This window comes from Panicum virgatum, chromosome 3N (assembly GCF_016808335.1).
Source record: "Panicum virgatum strain AP13 chromosome 3N, P.virgatum_v5, whole genome shotgun sequence".
NCBI classification, from domain to species: Eukaryota; Viridiplantae; Streptophyta; class Magnoliopsida; order Poales; family Poaceae; genus Panicum; species Panicum virgatum.
The window spans coordinates 23503781-23522106 of NC_053147.1; the positions used below are offsets into that span (position 1 = coordinate 23503781).

At 43.2% G+C, this 18326-nt stretch overlaps 2 protein-coding genes across 3 annotated transcripts; both read left to right on the forward strand.

Annotated features, from left to right (window-relative positions):
- Positions 1–1748: 1748 nt before the first annotated feature.
- On the forward strand, positions 1749–11016 carry LOC120665216 (E3 ubiquitin-protein ligase UPL4-like). The gene is made up of 17 exons (XM_039944691.1): positions 1749–2555; positions 2638–2748; positions 2828–2944; positions 3031–3189; positions 3265–3423; positions 4745–4900; positions 4981–5102; positions 5239–6334; positions 6809–6875; positions 6963–8158; positions 8251–8481; positions 8557–8661; positions 9557–9637; positions 9719–9787; positions 9877–10005; positions 10089–10172; positions 10588–11016. The coding sequence occupies exons 1-17, from the start codon at positions 1875–1877 to the stop codon at positions 10651–10653; spliced, it is 4629 nt and encodes a 1542-aa protein (XP_039800625.1). The 5' UTR covers positions 1749–1874; the 3' UTR covers positions 10654–11016.
- Positions 11017–13339: 2323 nt separating this feature from the next.
- On the forward strand, positions 13340–18222 carry LOC120665217 (nuclear transcription factor Y subunit B-like). Of its 2 annotated transcripts, none has more exons than XM_039944693.1 (8): positions 13340–13509; positions 13588–13884; positions 14004–14133; positions 15741–15746; positions 17092–17184; positions 17261–17311; positions 17701–17769; positions 17842–18222. In XM_039944693.1, exons 2-7 carry the CDS (start codon positions 13649–13651, stop codon positions 17725–17727), a joined length of 543 nt encoding a protein of 180 aa, XP_039800627.1. In that variant the 5' UTR covers positions 13340–13509; positions 13588–13648; the 3' UTR covers positions 17728–17769; positions 17842–18222. The 2 variants fall into 2 exon arrangements, with proteins under 2 accessions (XP_039800627.1, XP_039800626.1); XM_039944692.1 differs by having other exon boundaries at positions 13635–13884.
- Positions 18223–18326: the final 104 nt, after the last annotated feature.

Sequence of the window (18326 nt, forward strand, 5' to 3'; positions counted from 1 at the left end):
CATCACATTTGTTAGTGTTGTTGAGCAAGGATGCAAGTACTTCAATTTGATGAACCAAGTTCATAATATCATACCTTTGATTGACCATTATCCCTAGTCTTTACTTTCATTCATCCCTCCATCAATTTTAATTAGAGAAAAGAGAAGTGCGCAAACTCGGACATAAAGCACTTCTTGTAGGATATGCACCCAACACACATCTGCTTACGGCACTAAGTTACTTTTATATTGGTACCTCAGCAAGATTATTACTCAAGGTAGTGGATAATCAAACTCAATTCAAGCAGCTTCATACTCACCAATGTCAATGTGCTGAAATAAGCTAACAATAATATCTTCCAAATCTAATGCTACATTATACATGCCAAATAACGGGTCATAACCGCGCGCCAAAGGCGCGCCATATTTCTAGTATAAATAGATTTGTCTTGAAAAATACTTTTATAAAAATATAAATCAATGAAGAACATATAAATCTACAGGGACGATGCGCACATGCAAACCTATAAACTGATGAAGAAAAACTCATACAAGTAAACACATAGTATGGCTACGAGTATAACGCTAGCAACTGAAGTTTTTCCGTCACATCACCACCACACTAGGTGGTTTCGTATTCCATTTCTCGTATCTCTCCTCCACAAATCAGGTTGAAAAAACATGATGTGATTAACTGCTCTTTCTTAACCCCTCGGCCCCTCCATGATTTGCAAATCAAGCAAAGATGCCCTTTACAAACAAACTTTGACATCAATAAATACTACTTATTAAATAATAATCAAATTCTACAACAGCACTAACACAACTAATAAATTGACTATTTACACACACTAGTGAAGCTCTTGTCTTGATTTGAAGTACAAACTTTCAACTATCTTTTGAATTATGGCCAATCAACTCGATTGTGATTGAGGCATGAGATGAACCAGCCAATATAGTGTACATAAGTGACATGATCCCATCCCAACCTCTTGCACGCTCTAAAAAGCCGAAACAAGTAAACTTCACGGAAGCCTTAGAATTGATGTCGCAGCTCCATCTCTGGAGTATTCCATAATTGTTTACAGATTATTCTCCCTCTATGGCTCCATCATCGCATATCAAGTTCGCAAATAAATATGGCACAATAAATTCAAACTCTTTCTTGGTAAGAAAAAGTCTCCAGTTACTTGCAAATTAAGCAAAGACATTTCATATAAAACGAACTGCACCTTCAACATCCATAAATACTACTACATGATATCATTTAATCAAGTTCTTTTACAACATCATACAACTAAATAGTCTGACTATATACTACCCTATATCTGCTAACTCTTATCTTGATCCCAAATACTATACCCAATCCTGTGGAAACAGCACGATTCAGGCCAATCACCTCCTGAACCTGAAGTACCCAATCCGGTACAAGCAGCCAGCCGCGCGATGTAGACCACCGGAACGACGTCTGAACCAGCACCGGTGCACTCCCCAAAAAGCCGAAACAACCCAGCCCCCTCCGGGTCCGGGAGCGGTAGAACTACTGCCGCGGCTCCATCTCCGTGAGACCGTAAGTCTCTCTCACACACAGTACGGCGGTGGAGCCGAGCGCCCGGAGTCCCAATTCCCAAACAACCCCTGGAAACCCACGGAAACCGGCCCAAATCGCATGAAAATCTCGCGATTCGCCCCGATCACGGGGAAAACCAAAACAAACCACCCCCGCACGCCTCCCGTATATATCCACGCGGCGCCCCCAATTCGCCTAGCCAAAAACCGGTCGATCGTGCCCCGTGCCGTGCCAAAAAGCGGTCAGGCGAGAGCGAGCGAGCGCACTGGCGTCCGTCCTCGGCGAGGGCTCTGGGGCCGCGGCGGCGAGCGGGAGCGCAGCGCCGATGGATCGCTGCCGTAAGCGGGACGACTCCGACCCCGAGGGCCCCGGGGAGCCCGAGCCCCCCGCCGATAAGCGCCCGTGCACGGCGGAACCCTCGACCTCCGCGGCCGCGGCCGCCGCGGGGGTTCCTCCTCCTCCGGGCGGGGCGCGCCCCGCGGAGCAGGGCGTCTCGGATATGGACACCTCGTCGTCCGGCCACGCCGCCGACGCTGATGGCGACGCGGATGACGGGGATGGGGACGGCGATGGGGATGGGGATGGGGATGGGGATGGGGATGGGGACGGCGGGTCGTCGTGCGAGTCGGATGGGGACGGGAGCCCGAGGCCCCGCGGCGCCCGGGCCGTGAAGTTCCATCAGATGGTGGAGGCGGTGGCGGCGGAGGGCGCGGCGCAGGACGCGCTCGTGGCGCCGCTGACGGAGCTCTGCGAGGCGCTCTCGTTCTGCACCGAGGACGCGGGGGGATACTTCCCCACTGAGGCGGCCGCGCGGGCGCTCGTGCGGCTGGCCGGCGGCGGCGGCGGCGCGGGGGCCACTCCCGACGTGATTCTGCTCTCCGTGCGCGCCATCACGTACCTCTGCGACGCCATGCCGCGGGCCGCCGACGCAGTCGTCCGCCACGGCCTCCTCCCCGTGCTCTGCTCCCGGCTCCTCGCCATCGATTACCTCGATGTCGCTGAGCAGGTAACCCGAAAGCTCTTGCGACCTGATCAGGCGATCACATTAGACCGAGGCGTTTTATCTGATCGTTCTGTTGCGTGTGCAGTGCTTGCAAGCATTTGAGAAGATATCACGGAGGCAACCGGTCCAGTGCTTGCAGGCAGGCATGATCACTGCTGTGCTGGCATACATTGACTTCTTCACTGCAAGTATTCAGGTTAGAGCATTTAAGAAGGCTTCTTTGCTGGTGGGAATTTTGTACATTTGCTAATTTGATGCCTGCTTCCATGGTTCAGAGGGTTGCCGTGTCAGCTGTCGCACATGCCTGCAAAAAGGTCCCTGAGGATTGCTCCCATTTTGTTGTGGATTCGGTCCCAACGCTGTGTAATCTTCTGCAATCTGAGGATAAGATGGTACTTCTGTTCCCCCATCTAACGGAGCTTGTTTTTGGTGTGGGCACTGTGCTCTGTTTTAGTTTCTAAGTCATCCAAACTTCCAGGTAGTGGAGAAGCTTGCAGATTGCTTGATAAGCATTGTAGACTCTTTTAGCAGTTCAGTTGATCTTCTCGACCAGCTCTGTCACCAGGGCATTATAGAGAAGGTGCTCCCTTTGATCCACACTGGTGGACTCACTGCCCTTAGTCCGTCGACTTGCAGCGTAAGTTTGCTCTACAACTTTGCATGTGGCCAATTATGTGTTGAGGGAGCTGAATGTTGTGTCTTGTCATTGCAGAACCTGATTGGGCTTCTTGCTAAGCTAGCCTGTTCGTCACTTGTGGCAGTAAAGTCTCTCTTTGAGCTGAATGTTGGTAGTACGATAAAGGGGATTTTGGTTGCCTCAGAGTTGTCCCATGGCATGCCATACTTGCCTTTGGAAAAACAGAACAATCAGGTTGGCTGTTTCACATCTTCTTTACTTCTAGCCAAGCAGTACCTAGATGTGCGTAGCAGATCATTTTAGTTGCTTTCTGCTAACAATGAATTTTTTATAGATATCATGATGTTTGTTGAAAAATACTTGCTCTTCGCTGAATCAACTCATGCGTGCATTCAATAGCATTGCTTGTGGCATTGATTATTAGTATGCTTACTTGAACTGTTGAAGTTCCATGAAATGAAGGAAGTGTGAGAAATTGACCCTAGTAGCTATGCCAGAATGGGTGCCAATACAGTACATTTGGCATGCCATTTTTCTTAGAGGGCAAATGACATGTAGAATTCCTTTAAATTTTACTTTTATTATTCTATTTCTGCTGAAGTTTTTAACAATTTATTTGTAGAAAAAGTATAACTTATATGTAATCAGATATTTTACCCACCTGCAAATCATTATGGTTTTTTTTTTCTCGAACACGCAGGAGAGCTGCCTATCTTTGTATTAAGGGAGAATGCAAATCATTTTGTTACAATCTCACACCTGCAACTTTCATTTGTTTTCATTCTCATTGACTTATCTATAATTCCAGCCAGTATTGCCTTTTGGCATCTGCAAATTGCTTGTACTAATCATGCATGCACCAGGATCATTTACATCAGTACATTTCCCCCAAAAAGAACTTGGAACCTTAACAATTTGTGTTACTATATTCTTCTAGCCTACAATTATCTGTTTCATTTGTTTGTGCAAAAGTTTATTATAAGATTTCTTTTCATTGGAGTTCATGAAGTCATCATAGGCTAATTTATCTACAGTCCTACAGATGACTAGGAGAGATTTATATCAGAATCTTGAGAGAAAAAATCATATACAGACATTAAATCACAATATCTAGACTCGAACATTGTGTCTTCTAAAGTAAACCTTGATGTTTGGTATTCTGGTTTTCCTCTTGACAAGAGTTACATCACAGTTATGCAAGGTCGATTCAATTGCACAGCATCAATGTTTTCATAATCACACATTCCAAACAAAACAAAAGAAAATAGAAGAAGCAAAGCCAATATAGAGATTCTAGAAACCTGCTGTTTTCATTGAACATCAATGCAGGCAATTTTGGCCCTGAAACTCTGAAATTCTGCCTTCCCCTTCTTAACTAGGGAATAGAACCTTATGCATAGCATGCCATTGTAAATAGGTAACTACAGGTTTACTGTTTTTTCTCTTTTTCTACTATTGCATCTTTGGTTTATCCTTTCTGTGTGATAAACATTCTTAAAGCATGGACTCTGACGCATTATGCCATGATTTGATAATTTAATGATGATTATATCAGGTTAATGAAGCTCTGAAACTAGCAAACCAGTTGATTCCTTCTGCAGCAAGAGGCGTTGAAGACACCCAGATCATACTCGCGAAAGAAAAGATAATTACGGATGAACCAAGGTTTCTGTGTCAGTTCTCTAGGGATATTCTTCCTGTCTTGATAAAGGTATCTTCATAGTAACAGACTAACAGCTCGTAACAATGTTTTCTTATGAAATATGGAAGTGAGCTAGTACATTTGTGCAGGCGGTGAACTCTGGTGCCAATTCGTACATTTGCTATGGCTGTGCTTCAATAGTTAATAACATTTGTTACTTCAGTAAACCAGAAATGCTTCAAGACTTGCTGAAAGAAACGAACATAGCAAGGTACGAAATAGCATGTGAAAGGATTGCAGTATCACATTTCTTGAATGCAGTCATGGGCAAGACAAATTTTGCGCTTAAATTATAACTGAAGTGCTGATATTGAATGGATGCTTTTGTTTTGTGTTCTCTGTGGCAGCTTCTTGGCTGGTTTATTGTCTAGAAAGGATCATCATGTGCTGACCTCATCACTAAAGATAATCGAGATTCTCATGCAAAAGCTTCCTGATGCTTACCTGGGATTCTTTATCAAGGAAGGTGTAGTCTATGCAGTTGAGGCTCTTCTTACACAAGAGGACTCCTCAAGATCCACTCATTTGCTTGATGACATACAACAATCAGAGCCTCAACCTGTCATAAGAAATAAATCTACATGTTTCTGCTATGCATTTGATGCTCACAGATCTGAAGCCGCTGAAACAAGGACTTGTATGATTGGGAACGGGAGTCTTTTTACTTTTGCAAGGCATGTGAAGACAACCTACTTTACTAAGGAAGTAGTGAGTTCTGAGAAGGGGTTAACTGAGATTGTGCAGAAACTCAAAACTTGCTGCGCAGTTTTGAATGAGACCACAGACAAGTCATCAGAGCGAGAAAATCTTCAAAATGAAGAATACTTGTCTACTATTTTAAGTGAGGTGATGATGGAGCTTCGTGGGGGAGAAACAATGACAACCTTTGAATTCCTTGAGAGTGGATTGGTCAAATCTTTATCAAATTACCTCTCAAATGGCAAGTACCTCCAGGCAGAGGAAAATATGAATTGCAGCTCTGACCATTTTTTGGCTGTGGTGAAAAGATTTCAGTCTTTTGCTCGGATGTCATTCTCAAGAATGGGCCAAAGTTGGAGTGATATGCTCTTGACACTGTTAGTAAGGAAGCTGCAGAATGCTCTTACTTCTCTTGACAACTTTCCAGTGATAATGAGCCACAATTTCAAGCCAAGGAGCAATATTTCTGATATCCCTACGAGGCACTCAACAATTATTCCATGTATCCGAGTACGATTCAAGAAAGATGAAGATGAAACTAACTTGTCAAGCTATGATAGCGTTGTGAATGTGGAAATATCATCTTCCTTGCGTACTATTGAAGAATTTTTATGGCCCAAAGTTAGTACAGATATGAACATTCAGAAGGCTGAATCACCACCTAGTGGCCCTGCTTTGGAAAGCTATGTTAGTGATGGCTCTCTGGAACGAGATTCAACACCGCAATCATCTCCTCCATCAGAGGTGTTATTCTGCCCATTGTTAATACTTTAGGAAGTGTGACTAATTGGTATTCTTAGTGAATATGATAGGGCCGCTTTCATGAATTCAACATGCTTTCTTAGGTTTCTAGTCCAATCTCAAGGGATGCTATGTATTCTTAAACTCCACTGCGCATTTGCCTGCTTTTCTATGAAGTTCTAAATTAAACAGAGATGGTCTTGTTTGCTGGTAATTCCATAGAATGGATAAGTTCTCTGCAGTCAGCTCTCCTTCTATAAGTTTAGTTTTGAAATTAAACAAAGAGAATAGAAGGTTATTTGTGCTGGAAATGGTTTTGTGTTACTTTGATAGTTCTATGGAATGAGTTCACAGCTAATTGGGAAATGCATATCAAAATAAGTGTTAGCAATGCTATATTTCTGACAAAGCATGTCCTTGGAAATATTTTAATAGCCATCCTTGTTGTCTTTAAGGCTAAACTGACTCTTTTTTCAGGTACTGATTTGCAATAATCAAAATCCAGCTGTAGAACCATGCCCAAAGCAAGGAAGTTCATCTTCTGGTGAGCATGTGTAGCCTAAAGTTTATGGTTTTGTGGACCATCTTTTCTTCTGGCAAACCTGAAAACTCTATGTATGTGCAACTGCAGGTAAAGCAGAAAGAAACACAATAATCGTGAGCGATAATGCCTTACAACCGAAATTGGTTTTTAGCTTAAAAGGGAAAGAGCTTGACCGATCTGTTACTTTGTATCAATCAATCCTGCAGGATCAGATCAATGCAGGATCTGACATAATTCTGGACATGCAGTTCTGGCGCAGTGTACATGACATAACTTTCAGAACAGCTGCTAACCCAGAAACTGATAGAACAGCTCTTACCCCAGAGGCAGATTCTCCTAAAGATTCCTCAACTTCAATATCATCAAAGAATGACAGTACAACTGGGTTTAAATGGCAGATGCTGCCATTCTTTTCTAGTATGTTGCTTGGTAAACTTCCTTGCAAACTTGACAGATCGAGTCCATTGTATGACATATTGTTTATGTTACACATTTTAGAGGGTTTAAACCGGTATTCCTTTCACCTTGTTTCTGACGAGAGAAACCATTCTTTTGCCCAAGGAACAATAACTAACCTTGATGATCTGAAGGCTGTAGTTTTCTCGATTCCTCAGCAGGAATTTGTTAGTACCAAATTGACAGATAAACTGGAGCAACAAATGCATGATCCTTTGGTTTTAAGGTCTTGCTGCCTGCCTTTATGGTGCACCGAACTGATGTCTGCATGCCCTTTCTTGTTTTCGTTTGAGGCGAGATGGAAGTATTTCCAACTGGCAGCATTTGGCTCTTTGAAAAACCATCATGGGCATGCTATGGATGCAATTGTTAATAGTGTGACAGAAAGGGGGTCTCCCCACTCACGGAAAAAGTTCAAAGTTGATCGTGATGATATACTTGTTTCAGCTGCTAAAATGATGCAGTCATATGCTAAGAGCAATGCCCTACTTGAAGTAGAATATAATGAGGAAGTGGGTACTGGTTTAGGTCCTACAATGGAATTCTATACATTGATTAGTCATGAATTTCAGAAGTCTGGTCTGGGCATGTGGAGAGGGGAGCTTCCTTGTGAAGCTGGTACTGATGATGCTCATGTTTCTAGATTCGTGGTTGCCCCTAAAGGACTGTTTCCTAGACCTTGGTCTGCTTCAGCAGACTGTGCTTCCTTTCAAGAAGTGAGCAAACAATTTCACCTTCTTGGTCAGGTTGTTGCAAAAGCAATTAAAGATGGCAGGATTCTCGACATTCCATTTTCTAAAGCATTCTACAAGCTTATCCTTGGAAAGGTATCGTTGAGTCTGCATCCTTCAATATGTATAACATTTCTTATTCTTTCTCACTTTGTGTGTCTATTAAAAATAATCTCTTCTTTTCATAGGAGCTTAATATATATGATATCCAGTCATTTGATTCTGAGCTGGCAATATCCCTTATGGAGTTTCAAGCCATTGATTGTCGGAGAAAGTATGCAGAGTCAAATTCAACGAGTGACTGCCAGATAATATCTGATTTGACTTATCGAGGTTGTAGAATAGAGGATCTTGCTATTGATTTTACTCTTCCTGGGTATCCAGATTATATGCTCTCCTCAGGAAGTAGCTCTGGCAGTGTAAGTTGTGTACTACCGTGTTCTTTCTTCTGCCTGCTTCTGAACAGACTAAATCCCCCATAATGTTATTTTCAGTTGAATGTTGAGAATTTGGAAGAATATGTTCATCATGTTGTCGAGGCAACGGTTAAAAGTGGCATTGCAAGACAGATGGAGGCTTTTAAGTTAGGATTTAACGAGGTATATGCTCTATAATTCTGCGGCTCTTGCGCTAGTTTTTTTTTTCACTTACTCTATCGAGTGTCCAGTTTGGCACTATTTTTGGAAATTTTCTAGTTTTAAAATGTGCATAGGAAATTCCGTATATCACACACTTAAACTTTGAAAACTCAGATATTACTAGGGTTACACTTTAGTTGGGGATTTCTCGATATTTCTATGCAGTGCTTTAAAAGCGTCGCCTAGGCGTCCAGGCGGACCCAGCTCGCCTCGCCTCGCCTCGCCTTACCGCCTTTAAAACACTGTTACTATGTTGTTACTACCACAGATGAAGTTCAGATTTTACTAGAAAGCAAGGCTGTAAACCATACAAATTAAAAATAGCGTTTTGTTACCAACCATATTACCCTGTGTGTTTCATAAGCAAAATATATATCAACCTAGCATGAGTGAACTTCAATCATTTCTTGTACCGATTTTATACTTTGTCAGTTCACTCACCCTCCCACCTTTTTACTTCATACAAGCTTGTTAACACATGTATAATTTACTTTGAGTTAGACTAGACTAGATAATTTTCCCGAATACGCAGGAGAGCTGCGGATCTTTGTATTAAGAAGAGGAAAACTAGACTAGACAATAATACAATAATTTGCATCCCAAATTGATTAACAGTGCTGCATTGATCTTAATTCTTGTTTGCTGGGTTCAGGTCTCTTTGAGGGTTAGCATTGTTCCATGTGCTTCTGGTTGTAATTAGAAACCTTACATGTATGACATTGTGGTCCTTTTTTTTAGCAAACACCATGGTCCTTTTTTAAATTAAAATTTGTGTATCTGCTACTGTGTTGTTTTTTCGCCATTTATCTGTTGGATAAATTCATTTTGTCTGACATGGTGACACTGCCTACTGCAGGTTTTTCCACTAAACAAACTCCAGGTTTTCTCAGAGGATGAGCTAGAGCAATTACTCTGTGGTGAACAAGATACTTGGGATGTACGCATCTATCTTCTGTTGGATTTGGTTCATATTTTGTTATTATTCTATTCCTGTTGCTGATATCTTTGTTTTGAATAGTTTGGGAAACTTGTGGATCATATCAAATTTGATCATGGTTACACTTCCAGCAGCCCTCCTGTCATTAATGTAAGGTTTCTGTAGCCAAGATATTTGGAATGTGCAACATATGTTGTGAACCTTAGTGAAGGTTTTTTAAATCCAAATATGCATTGCAGCTGTTGGAAATAATACAAGAGTTTGGATCCCATCAACGCAGAGCTTTCTTGCAATTTATAACAGGTTCACCTCGGCTTCCACCAGGTGGCTTGGCTGCACTAAATCCAAAATTCACAGTTGTCCGAAAGGTCTGTCTTGCATTATAAAGCTCTTTCTGGATTACTTCGTTTCACCCATCTTTGCTAACAGTTTGTGTTATAATGATAAACAGCATAACAGCAATGATGCTGACAGTGACCTGCCGAGTGTGATGACTTGTGCCAACTATCTTAAGTTACCTCCATACTCTTCTAAGGTTTGAACTTTCTGCTTATCTTAATTTAATGCAGGTTACTAAATTAAAGTATTTCAATGTCATCATTTGACATTTATGGAGTAGGATATTGAATTAAAGTATAACAGAGCAAGTCAATAAATTGAAGTTATCCATGTTCTGAGGTTCCCAGCCAACATAAACTAGAAATATTAAGCACCCACCATAATTGAAAGTATTAAACACCCAACATAACTTTCAACATTCCTCAAATAACATACCACTAAAACATTAAGGAAGTGAAGGTTATTTCTTTTTTTACCTTAATTGGTAGTTAAAAAAAACATAGGATTTCTCACACAAGAATTATTACAAGCATTTGGGTTTTCCTATGTTTTCTTTTCCGAAACATGGAAGTTTCTTGTTTTAATCTTTGACACCTTACACTTTCCTGCAGGAAAAGATGAGGGAAAAACTGATCTATGCGATCACAGAAGGCCAGGGGTCCTTCCACCTATCTTAAACGGATAGGCATACGCATTAGGAGTTTGCGCTTTGTAAGTATCTCGTAGGAAAGGAAATCACGGTGTAAATCTGGGTGGTTCACTGCAGTTTTAGCTGACAGCACGATCTGATGGAGCTTACTTTAGGAGGAAAAAAGAAAACCTACCCTTCTCTGTACATACTAGGTTCTAGGTGTGTCCAGCAGACAAGTAGTGTTTGTGTGTCGCACATGGCGACCATCAGCTTAGTTCGCTACTGATTTACCCAATGTTCCCGTGGTGTACATATGTGTGCATGTTACAAAGTGCTAGTTCCATCAATGTATTGAAACAGCATTGTTCATTGGCGTTCGCCTTCTGAAGCCTTATCGTGTCTTCTAAAACATATCATTGCTTTTTCTGCAAAAAAATACTTATCATTGCGTGACTTTGTGCAAAACGTATGCGAATTGAATATTTGTGGGTTTCACATGAACAATCTGATCCAACATCCAAGCGTAAGGGATCTATGCCTTCTAAACAGGATCCAACTTTTTGGTCCAAACAGGATCCAACTTTTTGGTCCATTTCCTTGCAGTGGCCTGTCCCTTACCGATCATACACGACATGTTTATTCCTTGCCACTGGCGCTCCGTTCCTGCCTTTGCGATCTTGGTGTGACGAGTTGCTATCTTTTGTCCACAACAAGTTTCTCGTGGATGCGAGAGGTGGCACACTGGCACCCGAAGTCACCAGAGAACGGGGTGAGTCGGGTCGCTTCCAGATGCAGCCAAGTCCTTGCGTCCGTGCTGGTACTGTAGACGAGAGCAATCATACTGTTCTGTCGAATATAAGCCGGTCGAGTGTACCCTCTGAAGATGATATTATGGTTTAATACACCCTATTGCTTGGCCCAGAAGCCTTTGCTTACAAATAAATGGCCCTGGGGGTGGTGACCACAACCACGACACGAGTTAAGTATGCGGTCTCTATGATCTTAGGAACAAAAGGAAGCCCTTGCTTCCAAATAAATGGCTCTGTTGGTTGTGACTTGTGAGTGACCACAACAACGCTTAAGGAGTTAACTGTGCAGTCCCTGTTCTTAGCAACAGGAGGTCAGGAGCTATAGTTTAATTGTATCCTGTCCGAGGATAATACGCTTGTTTGCATATGCCGCGCTGCCGTGTAAAGGTGTCTCTGGTTGATATCTTATCAGAAATCATTGCTTGGTGTGATTTGCATAGCCCTTTTCCGCTTTACGAATTGATCTTTCCGAATTGGTCGTCCAAAAGCTTTGCACCGAATCAATACAAAAAATGTCTTGGAAAGCTCTGATGTTCATAGGGTGTAGTCGTCGTATATCATCTGATTTCCTATTACCCAAAGTGCATGCGAGTAGCGATGAGCTCTGTTTAGAATTGTTTATTCCGATTTAAGCTTCATCTAGTTTTGGCAAATCGAGACATTATACCGTCAAGTTATTTTGTAAGCTCAGGTTAAAATGAACTAGAAGTCCAATGAAATCAGGGTTTTTTTTTCTTCCCCAATTTTAACTTCACTAGTGAAGTTATTTTGAGAGAATCCCTATCAAACAATCTCTTAATAGAAATTAGGAAAAGTAAACGTCTCTACAACGTGTGTATGGTCTTTGCTTTGATGTTCCAAACGCTCTCTCAATAGTAATTAGGAAAAGTGAACATTTATACATCGTTTTTGTGATCTCTTTGATGTTAATTTACATGTGCAAATATGGGTCGTGAATAGTAATTCTATCAAACATTCAAACCATACGGTGAGTTTGTTAGACATAGTAAATATAGATCTGGATTTGATGAAGGTAAAGCAATACGACAATACCATCTTGTGCTATGCAACTTTTTTTTATCATTTAAATCACTATAAAATAAAATTTAAAAAACTTGGTAGCCACTCGATAATGTGGAAGCATAAACGCGTAAGGATGGTGAATACATCCACCATGAAAGAAATATGCTCTAGTACGCTTACGGAGTGATTTGTCCGTTCAATTTGTTCAAGGCATAAGTCAAGGGACAATGTTGCTAAATGTATTGATTGACAAATGCATGTCACAATTGGGCGCATATTAATTGATGGATTTCCACTCTCTGTTGCGACATTAAACCATTCGTGGTGTAATTTGTTCACGAAGCATAGGCCAAAAATGTCAACATTGCAAAATGTATAAATGACATATAAAGAAGACTGGCACATACGAATCAGGGATGGATAAACATAAATATGAGTTAACTTACTCATGTAAAGAAGCACAAATCATATCCGGGATGAGATGTTTTAATTCTTACCTTCCCCTCAATTTCATCTATTCTAATTCAAGAGAAATGCCTCATGTTCTTAAAAATCAGAGATATTTTAACACGATCATACATGCCAGAAACATTTCTTCTGATTTGTATTTTCTGATAGCCTACAGGCGCAGCCGCGGTAGCTGGAGAGCAATGAAAAATAATTGTGAAAAAAATCCTCGGCAGGACAAACCACCTCAAACACATGCCAAAAAGGCAAAATAAAAAGCGGGGAAAGAGGGAAGACTGCTCCCTGGCCATGCTGACGAACAGTGAACACCAGATCACCAACTACCCTGCGCCGGGTCCACGGTGCGCCGGGCTCTCCCACCCGCAGCCCCCACGCGGCGGCGCCCCCGGCGGGCTATATAAACCCCCACGAACGGCCCGGATACCTCCACCCCCGCATCGCACCCGCCCGGGCGGCCTTCTCTTTTCCAGCGTCCGATCTCCCACTCGCCGCCCTCACCGCAGCTCCCTCCGCTTCCCCACCTCCGCCTTCCCCGCGCGCGCGCGCGCCCGCCACCTCGCCCTCCCCTCCTTCCACGTCGCGCCCGCCCGCGCTTATATAAGGTACGCCCTCCTCATCCCCTCTCCGAACCGCGCATCCGCGGGGGGCTTGGGTTCGCTGGATTGAGCTGATGGATCTAGGGTTTCTGCTGGTTGGCCCGCGCGCGGCGGCGGTGGTCCTGCTGCAGTGCGGGAGGAGCGCATGGCGGACGCGCCAGCGAGCCCCGGGGGCGGCGGCGGGAGCCACGAGAGTGGGAGCCCCAAGGGCGGCGGCGGGGGCGGAGGCGGCGGCGTCAGGGAGCAGGACAGGTTCCTGCCCATCGCCAACATCAGCCGCATCATGAAGAAGGCCATCCCGGCCAACGGGAAGATCGCCAAGGACGCCAAGGAGACCGTGCAGGAGTGCGTCTCCGAATTCATCTCCTTCATCACCAGCGAGTGAGTGCTAGCGGCTCTGTTTACTTGGCTCGGTTGGGAATTCGGAGTGGCATTTCGGGCTTTATCTGAAATGGGGGGTTTGTGTTGACTTGTCCTGTTTTTTTGACTGCTCTTTGTAGGGCGAGTGACAAGTGCCAGAGGGAGAAGAGGAAGACCATCAACGGGGACGACCTACTGTGGGCCATGGCCACGCTGGGGTTCGAGGACTACATAGAACCCCTCAAGGTGTACCTGCAGAAGTACAGAGAGGTGTGCACTGATGAAAGCGTTCGGGTTAATCGGATTTCGATTTGTGTTGGGATAATTAAGGATGATTTATACTTGGCAAAATTGGCTGGTGGACACCGTTAAAAGGTGTCTTTTGCTGTAGGCCACTAAAAAAATATGACTTTGCTGAGAGACATTACAATTCTATGTTAATTTGCTAGGGGACACTATAGCTCATACAATAATATTTTCTATCCAAATAGGTCACAAAACACTTATAGGACAATTATATCCCTACCGCTGCTATGGCCGGCGCTCTCTCGCGCTCAACGCCGAGGGTGGATTTGGATTGGAGCACCCCATTCTGCACTGTTCCGGCTCCTTGGAGGCTTGGCTGCTAGTCATCAACTTGTTGCGCTTGCTGGGGTCGTGGTCGTGATCCGCTTAAGCTGTAGGTGCTCTTCGCGGTATCTACGGCAGCTGCTTGTCCACCAGCAGCTCGGGCAACAACGCCGCAAGCCCGCAACGAGGACCAAGGGGACTAGCTAGGGAAGCACAGCTTGGCGCGACCATCAACAACAAGGAGGCGACGACCAGGAGGTTGAGGATGTCCGCCTGCCCACAACCCTCCATGCGGCGCTCGCTCGAGCGGGCCGTGGTGCTCGATTCCAGCAGTATGGCTTGCTCCCAGCGGCCGCAGCGCTCGATTCCGACAGTGGGGCTTGCTCCCAGCGGCCGCGGCGCTCGATCCGGCGGGGATTCCTCCAGGCGGCATCAGCGACGTTGAGTTCGTAGGGCGACGATGTACCCGAATCGACCGGTTGGGGGTAGAATCGAGTCCAGGTAGAAGATAGGGAAGGATATTAGTCAATTCCAGTATCCTCATATTAAACTTGAATATTATAAGTGATCTAGTGTCTTACAGCAAATGGTCACAGAATTATAATGTCTTTTGGCAAAGCCACAAAATTTTAATGGTCTACAGCAAAGGACAACTTCTAACGGTGTCCTCTCGCAAATTTTCCCTTTATACTTTGGGGGTCAGGTTGTGCAATCACCAATTTATCACCTTTTGGATCTGATTGTACTGAAATAATCTTGTTGGGCATGGGCACTGATAGGTGACAGGGAGTGATCCCCTTCTGTACCCTGATGCTTATGGTACGGCTTTAGTTGAGGATATGAAGACCTCCCTGTTCCTGTAGTAAATACTGCTGCTAAATATGTTTTCAGGGACCCCCCCCCCCCCCCAAAAAAAAAAATAATAAATAAAAAAAGTTGTTTCGTCTTATGATTCTCGGAAGTACTTTGATTGAAGCCTCTGTTTCCTGTTATTGCGTGAGGCTAAGATAGCACTCATAACTCACGTTGAGTTGAGCTTTACATGTAAATGTTAATGGAATTCATAGAGCAGCAAAGCTTTTGTAAATAGAGTATGGTTGTGTAAGTTATGATAGACTCTACCTTTACACAATAGGATCTCAATTCTTACACTGTAACTTTAGATTTGTAGGCCATAGACAACCTCGCTTAAACTTTATGGATAGTTGCATTGTTGTGTGTATCTTGTTTTATCAATTGAATTATGTACCTGACGCAGTTTCTTTGTTTTTTGTCTTCTGTCTGGTGGATTCCTGTGCTGATTGCAGATGGAGGTATGTGGTATTGGAACCTTTTCATTGTGTTCATGAGATAACTTTTGCCTGATCGTGAACTGCACCTAGATCTCTTTCATGTTTCTGGATATTGATTATTGGGTTTTAGTGGTTGGAAATGTGTCTTGGTAGGTTTTAGAATGAACTTGGGAAATAGTGATTTGAGCTAATTGATCCTATATTGTCCTTGACTTGAAATGAATTGAATTGGTTTTGTTCACATCAGGAGGGCATAGACATAGCCATTGTCTTAATATTTTGAAGAGATGATGTATCTTTTGAGAGGGAGGGGACAGGTTAGGAAGGAGGTTTTAATGAATTGAACCTTTTGTAAACTTATCTAGTTCATCTGGTTCCCTATATTGATTCCTTACTGCCAGGGCAAGAAAATTTTAATGGAACAGTGACAGTGACATGCATGTTTCATTTTCTTGGAGAACCAATAGGGTATAAATGTGATCAAAATTCCAGATTTACACCATAAAAGCTGCTTTATGTCTGATTCAAGTAGAATTGCCCCTTTGCTGATTTTGATAAAAGTACTTGGCTTAATTGAAGCCTACCCCAACTTGCTTGGGACAAAAGGCTATGTTGTTGTTGTGTACTTGGCTTAATTGACTGCTTTGCAAGTCATTGGACTCCACTACAGTTCTTGTTACAAGAAGCTGATTCTTCACTCTAGGGTATAGGAGTATGTTTTTGTTATGATCCGTGATTAAACTAGCAAGCTTATAGAATCAGAGATGTGAGGATCTCTGATCCATGTTTTCAAATCGTCTAGTCGAACCTAGTCGCCATGGGACCGATCAGACGACTAGTCGCGATTAGTCGTCGATCAGGCCGATTAGTCGAGCTTAGTCGGTCCTAGTCGTCTGCCTAGTCATCCTATGTGTCCCAGGACCGATATGATATATGTACTACATATTACTTAATAAAAAGCAAGTATGAAGGCAACAATAATGGTCGATTTTTCACTTATTTGTGAGAGATGATTTGTGAACTGTCCAGAACTCTGTATTCCTATCCCATAGTCCATATTCCTGTCTCTCAGCCTCTATATACCAAAAACCTAATGGGCCACCTTGCCAGCCCATCACCGGCCGAGGCCCACAACTCAAACAGCCCACAAAACAATCTCAACTCTGATCATTTTCCAACCTGATTGTGCGACTAATCGCGACTAGTCGACAACTAGTCGGACGACTAGAAAACTGGTCGCCCAGACCTACTCGGTGTCCCTTATCGGGGTCATAGGACCGATAAGCCCGACTAATCGCGACTAATCGTGATTAGTCGGACGACTAGATAACATGGTCTCTGATTTTGTTTCTTTGATAACAAACAGGGTGATAGCAAGTTAACTGCAAAAGCTGGTGATGGCTCTATTAAAAAGGATGCCCTTGGCCATGGGGGAGCAAGTAGCTCAGCCACACAAGGGGTTAGTTTTTCTTTTCACCTGTTTAATTGTTGTCGTTTGATCATATTGCAAAGCTAACTATTTTTGTTCTTTTTAGATGGGACAACAAGGAGCGTACAACCAAGGAATGGGTTATATGCAACCTCAGGTGATTCACCTTAAATTTTCTTGACAAATGCTAGTTTGTTGCATACTTGTTTCTATAAGCACAATATATAGCTTGAGTTCCTGCAGTAGTTGCATATTTACCAGGTTGAATACTTGAACATGTTGGACCCTACTGGGCTGGCAGATCACCCCCTTAAATTTTTGCTGAGTTGATGATAAATACTTCTGCAATAGGCTTGATTGTTGAGAATGCATGACATGGGTTCACTCAATTGGAACATTACCATGAACCTGCTAGTTCATGTGTTCTATCTGCCTATCTGTAATGACCATCCACCATGACAATTTTCAGTATTAAGTTCTGTTCACCAAATAGTGGTCTGGTTGGTGTCCATATGATTGCTGATAGCCGCTCTCTCCATTGCCCAGTACCATAACGGAGACATCTCAAACTAATGAAGATATGGACCTTTTCTGCAACAGCTGCTCTTACCCGAGGTACAAGCTTGTGTATGTTACTTCAATTTCTGTATTGCTACATTTTTAACACAGTTGGGTTTTTTATTGCAGTTATTTACTAAGACACCCTTCAGTGAGCAGTTAAAGAGTAGTAACCAGCCACCCCAACAGGTCCGTTTTTATCAGGCAGAACTGATGAGGCAGCTTGCTAGGTGTAAATCGCTTCCCTGGGAATAGTTTCGGTTTGTGGGCTAGCCCCGCCCTTGTATGTATATTAAGAATAATTTAATGATTGGTCTTTGGGCTATCATTTCGTTACATGTATTTGTATTTGGAGGCATAAATATTGTGTAATGTGTTCAACTAGTGTATTGAACTACCAGAAGAGCTGCTCTAGCTGTAACCATCTTTGGATATCCTGTCTTAGGCAAAAGGAGAAATTGTGGCGTGGACACCAAATCTATCGTAGGTCAAGAATATTTCAGTTGCTCATATTTTCATTCATGCGTCACTCCCTGGGTTTGCTATTCGTTTCGAGGCCCGTATTTCTGCGTCCTATCACTCCACAGCCATGGCCGTGAAGGGGCCTAGCATGT